This window comes from Staurois parvus, unplaced genomic scaffold, assembly GCF_062004578.1.
Source record: "Staurois parvus isolate SC_StPar_1 unplaced genomic scaffold, SC_StPar_1.0 ptg000562l, whole genome shotgun sequence".
Classification (NCBI taxonomy): domain Eukaryota; kingdom Metazoa; phylum Chordata; class Amphibia; order Anura; family Ranidae; genus Staurois; species Staurois parvus.
The window spans coordinates 2,180,212-2,194,521 of record NW_028318358.1 but is presented as its reverse complement, the minus strand read 5'-3'; the positions used below and the strand labels follow the sequence as shown (position 1 = coordinate 2,194,521).

The 14,310-nt window shown below is 40.1% G+C and overlaps 1 protein-coding gene across 1 annotated transcript; it reads right to left on the bottom strand.

The window, feature by feature from the left end:
* Positions 1-6,504: 6,504 nt before the first annotated feature.
* On the bottom strand, positions 6,505-13,472 carry LOC149450761 (baculoviral IAP repeat-containing protein 5.1-like). The gene is made up of 4 exons (XM_089691347.1): positions 13,335-13,472; positions 10,820-10,929; positions 8,833-8,950; positions 6,505-6,627 (listed from the first exon to the last, which is right to left on the bottom strand). The coding sequence occupies exons 1-4, from the start codon at positions 13,470-13,472 to the stop codon at positions 6,505-6,507; spliced, it is 489 nt and encodes a 162-aa protein (XP_089547473.1).
* Positions 13,473-14,310: the final 838 nt, after the last annotated feature.

The window sequence follows — 14,310 nt, the reverse complement described above, 5'->3', positions numbered from 1 at the left end:
TATCTCAGAAGGACTGCTGCTGTAAAATCTGGGTTTTGGGGGTAGTTGCAGTGCTGCTGGTGCAACCTTGTAGGATGAATTGCTCCACAGTGCCTGCAGCTACAGAGGTGAGTGACAGCTTGACTTGTTTAAAGCTTTTCTACAGCTTTTTAAGACTATATATACATACTGGGATGTTCATAGCCTGGTAACAGAATCACTATGCACTTTCGACCAACAACTGTTCTTTCTCAGGTCCTGATCTACAACCCATTGTTATCCCTATTGTGAATGCAAATAAGCCAGTCACAGTTCAGAATAGAGGAAATCACCACAGTCTGTAAAACAAAGTTGGAGATTAGGTGACAACACTTGTTGCATCTGCTAGTTGCAATGGTCAGGGGCGGACTGACCATTCGAGCACTCGGGCACTGCCTGAGGGCCCGGGGTCAGTAGGGGGCCCCATGAAATGCCCCTGGTACCTTTTTATAGACTTTTGTGGGTGTGATTTGAGTGTGGGCAAGGACACAGGGGCCCCATGATCCCCTATTGCCCAGGGGCCCCATGAGTTGTCAGTCCGCACCTGGTTGCTGCTGTGCACAAGCATGAGGCATACCTCTCAATTTTCTACATTGAGAAGGTGGGACAAAGGGGAAGATTTACTAAAGCTGGTTCACTGAGAATCTGGTGCACCTGTGTATGGTAGCCAATCAGCTTTTGTTCAATTAAGCTTTTGCAATAAAACCTGGAAGCTGATTGGTTTCTACGCTGAAGTGCACAAGATTTTGCACTCTCCAGCTTTAGTAAATAAACCCCAAAGTATGTTGCTAAAGGATACCCTCAGATATGTAGACTGCTGAGAATAATGCACAATAAAACTCACAAATGATTATTTTATCAGTGTTACTTTTCTTTTATACTACCTTTTAAAAAGATTTGAAATTAAAACTTTGTTACTTTTTTATAGTGGTCTATAAATGAGACCAAAAAGAGGGACAACTGAGCAGGAAAGAGGGATGTGACTCCAAATGGACAGTTGGGAGCTATGATGATGGAGGAAAATTATTTCCTGGGCACATGGGCAGACTGACAACTCATGGGGCCCCCTAGGCAATAGGGGATCATGGGGCCCCTGTGTCCTTGCCCACACTCAAAAAAGCCTATAAAAAAGGTACCAGGGGCATTTCATGGGGCCCCCCACTGACCCCGAGCCCTCGGGCAGTGCCCGAGTGCTTGAATGGTCAGTCCGCCCCTGCCTGGGCCATGAGGATATTAAAGCTCGCTCTAACTTTACCAAGGCAGAAAATAAAAAAAAAAGTGTTTTCCAAGTTTATAAAGCAGTAATAGAAAATGTCAAGTTGTACTTGTGTATGTAAATAATGTAGGTATGTAATAATTTCTCTCTTTATGTTTGCACTCACACATGTAATAATTTCACTTTACCCCCCTTTTGGTCTGTTAAATATACCATTGGAAGTTTTATTAAATCTGTTTGAGAAGTTAGAAAACTATTAAAAAGATTAAACTTTAAAAATATTATTTTAGTGAATGACAAAATACCTTGCCTTGTTATGCAGAAAAGGGGAGGTGTAGTGTAGTCCTAACATTCTCCACCCTAGGAAGACATAGAAGATCAGTGTGGTTGTCATTCTAGTACAAAAAAATGACATGATTACCAGGTAAAATAAGGGACAAAAATATGAAGAAAGAAAACTAATGCAGCTACCACATCCAAAAGCAGGTAAGCCACAATATTTTTTTGGTTTTAGATACACTTTAATTTTGGCCTTTGAACTTAATGCACACTGGTTTACAAGGTAATGATGAAACATGTTTCTTTATGATGTGAATTTCCAGTTAAGTTTTTATTCTGTCATCCATGAATATTTTTTTTTATTTCATTGACCATTATATTAAATTGTTTAATGGATTTAAGGTCTATACAATTGTTCAACACTACCAGTTCATTAACCGACCATGGCAAAGTTTATTGGGAAAGGTTAAACCAAAGAAAAGACTCAAAGTGATGGTTTCAGAATTGACCAATTGCTTCATACAACAATTAACATACAACACATGATCGGGTATTGGAATTTTTTTAACCCAACTGCACACTTTCACATTCTATTTATTCCTACAGACTACGTCAAAACCAATTAAAGTTTCTAAAATAACTAAAATTTAGATCAGATAACCAAAGGTTTGATAGAGTGATCTATCAATGCATACTGGGCCAGCAGATATGCAGTTATTTGCTGTAGCAATCTCATTAGCCATGACTTAATTTTCTATCTCTCATTGACACCTATTGTTTATAAAAGGGTTGTTATGGCATATAATTTTTATAGCCCAGTGAAATTAGCCTTGCAATTTGAATGTCTTCCCTTAGCATGCCTTCACACCAAGCACTCTATAAGCATCACAAACACAAAAGTAAGCTTTTTTTGCAACTTCATAGAATTACTGAAGCCGAGGGAGACCTCTAGTGGCAGAAATATAGGCTACACCCAAAAAGGATTGTTTGTTTCCCTGGGCTAATCTAGAATTTTCTCATCTTGGTGGCTTCCAACGGTAAGGGCCAGTTTACACCACATGCCTTCCCTCTGTTTTTTTTTATTCTTCATAAAAAACACATGGACAGGTTACATGGATTCCAATGGCAAAGTTCACACGATTGCAGTGTGTTTCAGTACAGTCAAAAGTAGAACATGCCTTATGTTTTTGCTAGGAACTGCAGTAGAATGTCACAAAATGTATCAAAAATGCAGCATAACACATTACAGTAAAAAAAACAAAAAAAAACCAGAAACTTTGAAAGAAAAAAAAAAAAAAAGAAGAGAAGGAAAGCATTGAAACCACATCAAAAATGCTAATGCAGAAATGTATCCGGACTGCGTTCCTGTGCTGTGATTTAGCCCTAAAGCTAAGCCTGTTCACCATATTTGCTTAACCTAGTATAAGCCACACAATTCAGTGGAAGAGAAAGTTTCCACCAGAGCCTTCTCACACAGGCATTTTTCATCGAGTCCAATAACAATGAGTTGCTTCTACCTGGAAAGCATACATTGTTGCTGGCCAAAAATTATCAGATCTGTAAAATACACAGATGCCGGTGTATTAAAAAGACACAGTGCTATTCCTGCATCAATCTACATATCCAGAGCTTATGTGCACTGATCCAAGATAGCAACAAAATCCCTATGAAATGTCAGCCAAATCTGCACTAATAGAGCAGATTGCTGATGGCTCTCCAGCACTGCCCAGACCCAGATGTAGACCAGCCATTAGAGGAACTGAAAGGGGGTCTGAATAAAACTTCTAATATTGGGACTGTGCCTGGAAAGTCAATGCAATTAAACTGGATACTGATCATAACTACATCTATGGACAGTTTGGGTTTATAAAACACTTGCACATTTTGAATAGATGGTTTAGATATTCTTATATTTTTTTTATAGCTCTACAGTGAGAGTCTTGTGTATCATCATGAGACAGATTCTATACTTGCTATAAAATTATAACATAGCATATGAAAAGTGGTGTTAAACCACAAAAAGTAATATGCTGAAATTTATTGAGATGTAGTGGCTGTATTTTTTTTCTTTTCCTTCTTGACTTTTTCCCCTGCATTTCACCTGATGATCTTGTCAGTAACACACGGCCTGTCTTAGGGTGTCTGCATTATGGATGAAGTAGTAAATCAAACACATTTGGACAGTAGCATTGTCAGTGTGGGGAAGTAGTAGTGTAAAGCCCCATACACAGGCCAAATATCAGCAAGTACAGAAGATACCGGCTGACATTTGGCACATGTTTGCATATCCTTGTTTGACAGAAACTAATCTCACAGCCAGCTTCTGTCAAACAAGCTTTCTGGAAAGCCAGCAGTGGATCAGAGCTTTCAGCCAAGGGCTGCGAGCATGGACCAGTGTGTTCTGATAGGAAGGGGGAGGGTGCAGTCCCCCTGACACAATACAATAGCTCAGTGGGGAAATTTCTGTACTAAAATTGGTTTGTAAAAAAAAAATAAAAAACGACCTTGTGTACCAGTCTTTAGCCTAACGGATTTTGCTAGACTTCTAACAATTTGAAGTTAAACTTCAGCTAACACTAAGTTACAGCAAAGTGTTTTTTTTCTCCCTTTTGGGATAAAGGTTTTACATAAATAAAAGCTGACTACTTTATTAAATCCAAAAGCAAACATTATATTAGAAATTATTTGATGTGATGGCTGTATTAGTTTTCTTTGTTAGGCTTCTATTTTCATCTGGTGATCCAGCCAGTAAAGAAGGCCATTAAAATTAGGCCTGCTCAGCAGGTACCGGACAAATTTCAATCCATGTGTGAGTAGGATGGGTATACTGAAGTCTATTTACAACTGCCTTGATGGATTTTTGCCACTTAACACTGCAGACTATAGAGAGCAGCACTGATCAGGGGCGGACTGACCATTTGGAAATTCGGGCACTGCCCGGGGTCAGTAGGGGGCCCCATGAGATGCCCCTGGTACCTTTTTCATAGGCTTTTTTGAGTTTGGGCAAGGACACAGGAGCCCCATGATCCCCTATTGCCCAGGGGCCCCGTGAGTTGTCAGTCTGCCCCTGACACTGATCAATGTATTTTGATGACAGTGAAGTCTCCCTGATGTTAGAATACAATAGCTCAGTGGGGAGGATTCCCCCGTGCACCTTGAGTGTGGATTGGGAAATGGAGTCTTTTCTTCAACCAGTTGGGGGGGGAACCTCAGTGCTTCCACTAGGCAAACTAGACAGCTGCCAAGGGTGCACTGCCACCTAGATGCACCTGGGCACAGCATAGGCTGGCATTCTGTTATGAATTCTAAATTTCTTGCAGAGTCCCCCTCTCCTCATACACAGGGAATGATGAGATCTTTACAATTGTCTCACAGCCTGTCCACACACATCCATTTAGTGTATACACTATATATATATATATATATATATATATATATATATATATATATATATATATATATCTGACAATTGGTTAGAGTATCTAAATCTTCTAGTGCATCCAACACTCTCCTCCTCCCCAGACTGAATGCTGCTGTCCAAAAGGTGCCTCCTGTGCTTCTTCATCCAGAGTGGGGGCACCAATACAGGTTGTTTGTTCCTGGCCTGATCACCTGGTGAAAACAGATGTAGTGGCTGTGTTGGTTCTCTTTAGGCTTCCCCCCTCTAACAATTGATAAGATGCTTTATTACATTTTTGATTTTGGGTTTAATACCACTTTAAAACGGTCCTGTCATTGGTAAATGGTTTGTCTCAACCCTCTAACTGCTACTTTTTCTGCACAACTTGGTCTGTTAAAGGAAGTTGACAAAACAAGACTTACCGGGTGAATCCCCAGATGAAATAAAGCCTAAAAGATAGCAAATGCAGCCATCACATTTAAGAATTGGTATGCTGCAGTTTAAGGTTTCAGGATTTATTACCACCAAGTTGAATGATTTACTGTAACTTTTCATGTTTAGTGTGCTACTGGGCATTTTATTATTGATGGCGGCTGGGCACAGTTGGATTATGTTCTACCGGCACTAAAAAAGGTGAACAAAAACATGATTACTAGCTTAAAAACCTTGAAATTTTTTTTTGCACATTTCATGAAAACCTGCTTAACCCAAACCATTGTCATTAGGAAATAGATGACTTTACTGTTCAAGCTTCAACACAGCAACAGTATTCTACTTCCAACATAAAAAAACCACTCCTATGAACATGGACCCGTTATCAATCACCTACCTCTCTCAAAAAGATTAAAGAACACACTGCTAGTCATGGACTACATATTAGTTCAGACATTAAAGGCCCAACTACAGTTTGTTTGGGGAAGGGTTACAACTTTCCCTTTGACCCTACAGGTATAATTCGCCTTACTTCCAATCCATGTGACTCCAGGACAAAAAGCAGTTGTCCGTGCCAGTGTGGCAGATATCCAAACAAGCATTTGTCAGATGTTTTTACATTAGTCTACCAAAGAGGGTTGTGTTCAAGTCTTGCCATCACTTTGACCTGACAGTAATGGGGAATTCCCTTAATGAGTATGAAGAAAAACCAAAGGCTCTAACACTTCTTACTTTAACCAAAAAATAGCTGAAGTGGGTGGTAAAATAACAGTAAAGCTAAAGAGTCAAAGTTACCACCTCTCACAAAAAGGTATGTTGCTTTATTTTTTTTTCCCCTCCTGAACACACAAAAGAACACCCATATGAATCTTCTGTGTCCATTATCCCGTCTATGCAACAACCCTGCAGGTGAACATTAGCTTGCCTTTACTGTAGTCATGGAAGGCCAAAAAAGATGGGGGGAGAATAATGTGTTTATTAATATGAGCCACACTCTGTTAGAGATAGCAGTAAAAATACATTTAAAATACAATTTAAAAAAAAAAAACAGCATCCATTTTAAAGGTATGGGGAGGGGTGGAAACAAACAAACGACTTCAATAAGTTAAACACTTAAAAACAAAAAACATTTGATACACTGGAAAATGCTGATACATTGTTAAAGCTGAAGATCCATCTCAAGCGAACAGTTATGTTGATTAGCAAAGTATTCAACCAGGCGTCTCGTGGTGGCAGTCATCTCTTCATCAAGGTATTGGCTAACAACACTGGCAAACTTGCGCTTCAAAAGACAGGAAAGAATTTAGGAATTACAAAGACTGCTGAAATTTAAATTTTGGCCCAACAATCTTTTAGTCACAATCAGTGGCCAAGTTTCCCAAAATGTAATAGTGGGTTGAGCAAAAAGATACAGGAACACCATTTCAATATGGAGTGAAACATGGCCACATACATAGTCTGCACATGCGGTTTTAGAGTGACTAAGGCAAAGCACATTACATTTAGTGCCCCTTGTTCTATGATGACCTTGTTCTCATGTGACTTCCTTCAGCTCTGTGTAATACTCAAATTGTGACTGCAACAAGTTTTTCTCTTACGCCTAGAAATTGAATATGGATGGGTGAGCAAAAGAAAGTGGATAGGGCAGCAGTAAAGTGAACCTTTTGAGCACAAAATGGGCAGAGCACAGGCTTACTTTAATTTCCCTCTCCCACCAAAATTGTCAAGACACATCCACCTAGCGAACATGTAACCATAAAGAACCAGATTATTAACTAAGCAAACATGGGGGGGGTTTGGAATAGAAGATGGAGTTGGATATCTACACAAATCCTTTATTATATGGATTGTAAATTGACGAAGAACAGTATGTGGGAGCGCTATTGCCAATCTCTCCTTGCCAGTTGGTTGACTCATGCTGATATTTTGGCTTCCTTGTCTTCAGAGTCTGACCTGGAACAAGTATTAGGGAAATCAATTCTGACACTTATTTTACAGAATGCTTTAGGGTCTAACGCTAAATATTGAGGCCAGCCAGCCATGAAGCTTATTAGAGGTTCATTTTACACTTTCTGTATTCATAGATGGTCATACTGATGTGGGGAGGTGCAGCGTGGTGGTAGTAATCACACAGTCCTGTTACAGTAAAAAGCTAGAAACTTTTAGTGAGCAGAATGTCACCGGACACCCTAGTGGGAGAGCACACAGAGAAAACTCATGCAGTCAAAGACCTAGCTGAGTAGAGGTACTAACAGCATCTGTACCAGAGGTTGAATTGTGGCCTGGCCAGTCCAGTCCCAAACAGGGAGTCTTCTTTCCAGGCAGAAGTCCCTAACCTGTCTCTTCTCACCAGAAACCTTTCCCTACCACTAATGGCTTTCCCTAGCTGGGTCACCCTCCCTACAACTAGCCACTCACAAAAGCACACCAAATCCCGGGGGCACGGACTTTTATAGACCCTGCTGACCCAAGATAGCTACCAAGGGTCACATGACTGCAGTGTAGCCAAATGGAATGCTGCTCCATTCACCTAGGAATTTAGAGAAACAGTATTGCCCCTTGACTTCCCTCCAGCCTGTGGTACCACTCAGAGCTCCACCTACAGTGGAGACAGACTGCGCCTGCCTACATGTGCATGAAAGCACACACCGTTAATACTGAAAACTTGGTCAGCAAGATTAAAAAAGGGTCCTTTCATATAGCAAAGGCTTCACTGGAAGTAACCAAGCGTTATTACCCTTGATGACCTAAAACAAAACCTTTCAAGCCTTCATAAAAACTTCATAAATTTCCAACACGGGTATTTTCTTTCGTTAACACCAAGGCCAATTCCAAATAAAGCTACTGTTAAGTGTCTTTAGTTATCCTAGAGTTTAATTTTATTGCTTGTTTACTTACCTCACTAGAACTCCACTTTCTAGTATCAGAATTCATACTACCACCCAACTGCTGCAGCCATTACAGGGAAAGGATGGCATCACAGCAGCCCTTCCATCATAGCCTTGCGAAAGAGGTGGACAACTACTGCAGGAAAGTCTCTCCTAGTGACTTTCTAGCGATTCTGGCCCATCAAACACTAAATCGTTGTCAGACTTGATATTCATGTAGTGGGTCCACTTGTGAGAGATGGATGGATATTTAAATAAGCCCAATCATGAATCCCTAAGCAGCAGGTTATGAATTACTTTCTTGATAGTATGAACCCCAGACTGGCCATATACAGACCATTCTCACCAAAACTGACAATGAGCCATTTTCCCATCAAACCAGTTGTCATGACGTTAGCAACTAAGCAGCGCATGCTACCTGCGCCATTGCAGATCTATGGAGAGATGACGGAAAGCTGATAACAGTGTTATATCTTGCTACACGCTACTACGCAGCTCAAATCAGTAGCATTGAGTGGAATTGTGATGTGCAAATCCATCCTTACAAACAACTGGTAAATTGTGCATCAATCTTACTATAACAAAAATCAAAGTCTTACATAGAAATTCTTAATCCGAGAGACCTCCAATCGAAGCAGCTCTTCCATGGTCAACTCATCAGTGCTTTTTGTGAGGGTGAGAAAGCCACAAGTAGTAGATCTTTTTGAATGTTCAACCCTGTGATAGACAGTAGTAAAGTCAGAAAAATCCAAGATCTGAGCAGGCACATGTACAGTCCATATGTCTTAGGCGGCAAGATTTTGTCATCATGGACTTCAGCAAAGTAGCAGGTTTCTCTACTCCTATGCCAAAGTAAACAATGGATAAAAAAAAAAAAAAAAAAAAACACACACAAAGAAATAATTTGAGAACTTTTTCCACCTTAATGTGACCTATAAACTGTAAAACTCAATTGAACAACAAACTGAAATATTTTAGGTGGAGGGAAGTAAACATAATAAACGAAAAAAATAGTATGGTTGCACAAGTGTACACACCCTTCAACTAATACTTTGTTGAAGCACCTTTGGATTTTATTACAGCACTGTCTTTTTGGGTATGAGTCTATCAGCATGGCACATCTTGACTTGGCAATATTTGCCCACTCTTCCTTTCAAAAAAAAAAAAAACAAAAAAAAAAAAAAAAAAACTCCAAATCTGTCAGATTGCGAGGGAATTGCCTGTGCACAACCCTCTTCAGATCACCCCACAGATTTTTGATCAGATTCAGGTCTAGGCTCTGGCTGGGCCATTCCAAAACTTGAATCTTCTTCTAGTGAAGCCATTCACTTGTTGATTTGGAGGTATCCTTTGGGTTGTCATGCTGAAAGATGAAGTTCCTCTTCATGTACAGCTTTCTAGCAGAAGCCCAAAGGTTTTGTGACTGGTATTTGGAACAGTTCATAAATTCCCTCTACCTTGACTAAGGCCCCAGTTTCAGCTGAAGAAAAACCGCCCCAAAGTATGATGCTGTCACCACCATGCTTCACTGTGGGTATGGTGTTCTTTTGGTGATGTGCAGCGTTTTTGCGCCAAACATATCTTTTGTAATTATGGCCAAAAAGTTCAACCTTGGTTTCATCAGACTAGAACACATTCCTCACATGCTTTTGGGAGACTTCAGATATGTTTTTGCAAAATTTAGCTGGGCTTGGATGTTTTTCTTCGTAAGAAAAGGCTTCCATCTTGTCACTCTACCCCATAGGCCAGACATCTGAAGAATACGGGAGATTGTTGTACCACACAGCCAGTACTTGCCAGATATTCCTGCAGCTTCTTTATTGTTGCTGTAGGCCTCTTGGCAGCCTCCCAAACCAGTTTTCTTCTCATCAATTTTGCAGAGATGTCCAGTTCTTGGTAATATCACTGTTGCGCCATATTTTCTCCACTTGACAACGGTCTGCACTGTGTTCCATGTTATATCTAATGCCTCGGAAATTTTTTTTTACCCTTCTCCTGACTGATATCATTGAACAATGAGATCCCTCTGATGCTTTGGAAGCTCTCTGCGGACCATGGTTTTTGCTAGGATGTAACTAAGAAAATGTGAGGCGTGTACTGACTCAAATTTAACATGTGATTGCTTAATTTTGAACACAGCTACATCCCCAGTTATAAGAGGGTGTGCACACTTATGCAACCACATTATTTTAGTTTTTCTATGTTTACTTCCCCCCCCCCCCCACAGAAAAGAAAAAAAAAAAGTTTGTTTTTTAATTGAGTTGTACAGTTTATAGGTCACATTAAAAAGGTGGAAAAAGTTCTAAAATGGTTTAGTATTCTCATTTGTTTACATCACAGAAATCTGAAATTTTAACAGGGGTGTGTAGACTATATATCCACTGTATGACATGAAAAGGCATGGTATATCAAGTGTTGCCTTTACGGTAAATCAAAGTTAAGGCAACTATAATCCAACCTTCAACCTCTCTTTTCTAGGTTGGGGAAATGTAAGCCAACACCTGACTTGCTGTTCTGAGCAGCACTATTCTTCTGCTTTTACGACTCTGCCCTGTTAACACCTTTATGCACTAAAAATGGGCTCACCTAGGGTCATCATCTGGCTCCCAGCCTTCCAACTCTTTGAGACAAAAAAAACAGCAGGCAACATCTGGCTCATTCTCCGTGGGACAGTGTATAAAGCCTGCCTTTGCCATCTATAGGAACAAAAAAAGAGCTATTAGTCATTATAAACATGAATATTGACTATAGCAGTTAATATTACCCAGTCATTAAGACTGACAAATGGGAGCCTTTGTACTAAATGCTGCGTGTTTAAGTCCAACCCCAACCAAAAATTTTTTTGTCCGGCATAAAAAAATGTTAGTCATTTTATGGTTTCCCCATATTCCATTGGGAAGATTTCCCTCCAGTTTCTTTTTCCAAAAAAATTATAATCAAAACTTGCGAGCTGCTATGTCAAATTCCTTTGTGCCAAACTACAATACAAATTAGGAGATCGCCTGCACCTTACACATACAAGCGTGCCTATTACATACAGTATATTACCAAAATATCCATTAGATAGAATGCAAGGGGGAAATTACCCCAAAAATTTTAGGCTAAAAACAAAATTATATTCTATTATAAGGGCAGTTTGTTTGGCAATTGTCATGTAGATTGTTGTATGACAACCCACTCACCTTGTTTAGTACCATAAACTGTGCTTGTGAGACCAACACATTTTGTGACTGTCATCCATGCCCAGTAAAACCCATTTTCTCTACAATAATCCTCCTACCTTAGGAAGGATGAAAGCCTTTTTAAGACATAAGAGCCTCAAAAGAAGGGTACAAAGTGAAAGGCATATTCTATTGGCAAGGCTAACTTGGGGGCTTGGAAGACTACCCAATTACTAAATTCTTAGGAGCTTTAAAGTGAAAATTTTGTCAGAAAATTTAAGACCTGCTAGCAGGGGCGAACTGACCATTTGGAAACTCTGGCACTGACCAAGGGCCCGGGGTCAGTAGGGGGCCCCATGAGATGCCCCTGGTACCTTTTTCATAGGATTTTTTGAGTTTGGGCAAGGACACAGGGGCCCCATGTTCCCCTATTGCCCGGGGGCCCCATGAGTTGTCAGTCCGCCCCTGCCTGCTAGATAACTCAAGACTGGCCACCTTTTGAAGGGGTAGCCATGTAAAACATTGTACTTATACAGTTTAAAATCCAGTAATACACTGGATCACCCTGCTCTGCACATGCTCAGTTGTGCTCTATTTTTAGCCACTGTGCCAAAAACGTAGAGGCCAATCTGTTAACAGCCTAAAGATTTACTGCTGCTCAGGGGCTCTGGGCATTAGCAAAATGGCTACCTCTAGCAAGAAGAAAAGAAGGCAATCACAGCACACACTAATTTTGGTAACAATTATTAATGTGGCATATACAGTCTAACATGCTAAAGAACTTTTTTTTTTTTTTTTTTAATCAAGGTTGTTATAGGTAAAGTTCCACTTTAACATTACATTTCAAACATACATGTTAAAGCCTGCCGCTTTCAATTAAATACCCACTGATCCTGCCATGATGGTCACAGAGCCAAAGTGAAGGAGGCAGAAAAAGCTCACTAGAAACCACCCACACAATGCAACTTTCACACCATTTGCACTTTTACCATGTATGTGAAGTGTTTTTTTTTTTTTACAGGACATGCAACTCTAAAAATGCAGTGCATTTTGGATGGTTTGCTGCATTTTCCATTTTTTTTTTTTCAATGGGGAAGTGCAGTTTTGGTGCTTTTTTTTTTTACAGCATCACTTCTACCAGAATTTTTTTTCTCTTTAAATTGGTAAACAAATACATTACATTTTTTGTATTTCAATGGTCTTTATTAGTTTATAAACATTTCAAGAAGACATGAGTAACAAGACATCCATGCAAGGGGCTATCAATTGCACATAAAAACGTCTACCAGAATTTTGAGTAGGGATGTCAAAACACATTGGGGGTGAATTACTTGAAGAGTAGGAATATGAAAGGGCATGTTCACTTAGCTTAGTGCATGAGTGGAAGATGTGTATATTTCAATAATCTACCCATGCAAGTAAAGATTTTTTGCTCCCCACTAGCCCCTCAGCCTGGGTTCACATAGGTGCAGCATATCGCATGTGATTTGCACAGGAACCGCACCACATTCCTGTGTGAATCACATGTGATTTGTGTGTGGTGCAATCGGAGTCATACATTTTGTATGGCTCTAATCGCACTGCACCAAAAACATGCAGGACCCTTTTTTGGGCCTGTACTAGAACCGGATCACATAGGTATTCACACCCATGCGATCAGATTCTGCACATCACACAGTTTTGCTGACCGCTTTCAGGGTGTTAACTTAACATACACACCCACAGCAGTTCGTGTGAATGGGGTGCGATTCTGATACGGTGTAGAATTGGCACTGAAAACGCTGCAAATTCTACATCAGTGTGAACCAGGGCTTAAAGTGGACTTGACTTTATTTTCTATTTTGTTACTAAATCAATCCCAATATATGGTTACTGTTACAGTAACAGGTGTGTCCCAAGCATTTAGCACATGGTAGACCAGCAGCATGGTACATACTCACATTTTCAGGGGTACACTTGCAGTTTTCAGTAAAGGGCCAATCAGCAAATGTTTCAAGCCTTGTGTTATAATCATACATAGTCCTAAAACTCTGCAGCCGCTGCAAAGCTACATTGAACCTATTGTTAGCCACATGCATGATGCTAGTTCAAAACTACTACAAACACACTCCTCATACATCTATATGTGCTCAAGTAATGATGCCTACAGGCCACGCCTTTTAATGACCAGCTGAGGATTAACCCAGAGAAGAACCACTGAATACTGATTCCAATTGATAACAATTGGTGCAGATTTGAAGGTGTTGCTTAAGAATCCAGCCAGTTTTTATCTGATCACATTTACGGCAGAGGCTAGAACATTAGACAAAGTGTAATTTTATTATGTTTTGGATAGAGTGGAGAATTAATAAATCCCTGTCCTTTTTCTTGGTGTCTGTGCCCCTTCTGCGGAAATTCACCCCTCTCTTTGTCCTTGAGACCATTGCCACTGAGACAGCAAGTGATGGGAAATCGAAAAATTCTTTATACCAAGGGGAAGTAGGAAACTATTATTCTAAAGCCTTTCAAATTTACGATACTGTAAAGCACCCTCTGAAAATCGATCAGTGGTGGATCACTTTTCAGAAGGTAGTATATCAATGGGTGACAGACATTCTGGAAGTACTATTTCCACCTAGTGAATGCATGCTTTTTTAGTAACTTTTTTATATTTTTGAATGAAAATTTTACATTTTGTGCCCATGCTGCAACTGCAAGTTGAGCGTTTGGCTTGTAGTTGCGGTGCAGTCCCATTGAACTCAATAGGCTAGTTTGACAGGCCGTGTCACTTGTCAAACCTTGCATCCTGAAATATCAATGCTGTGGCTGTGTTGTTGTCTGGCTGTATTGTAACAATACAGGGGGCCTGTTTTTACGCCCACCAGCCTCCAGTCGGAAAGAGCCCAAGTAGGGACACCTGTTCACAACACAACTGTC

Bases quoted from the DNA above. Each gene is read 5' to 3' on its own strand.
- LOC149450761 (XM_089691347.1), bottom strand. From the start codon at position 13,472: ATGCATGTGGCTAACAATAGGTTCAATGTAGCTTTGCAGCGGCTGCAG. The intron at 10,930-13,334 runs GTGAGTATGTAC...TTGTTCCTATAG, and splicing joins GCAAGTGTACCCCTGAAAAT to ATGGCAAAGGCAGGCTTTAT. The intron at 8,951-10,819 runs GTGAGCCCATTT...TGTCTATCACAG, and splicing joins GAGCCAGATGATGACCCTAG to GGTTGAACATTCAAAAAGAT.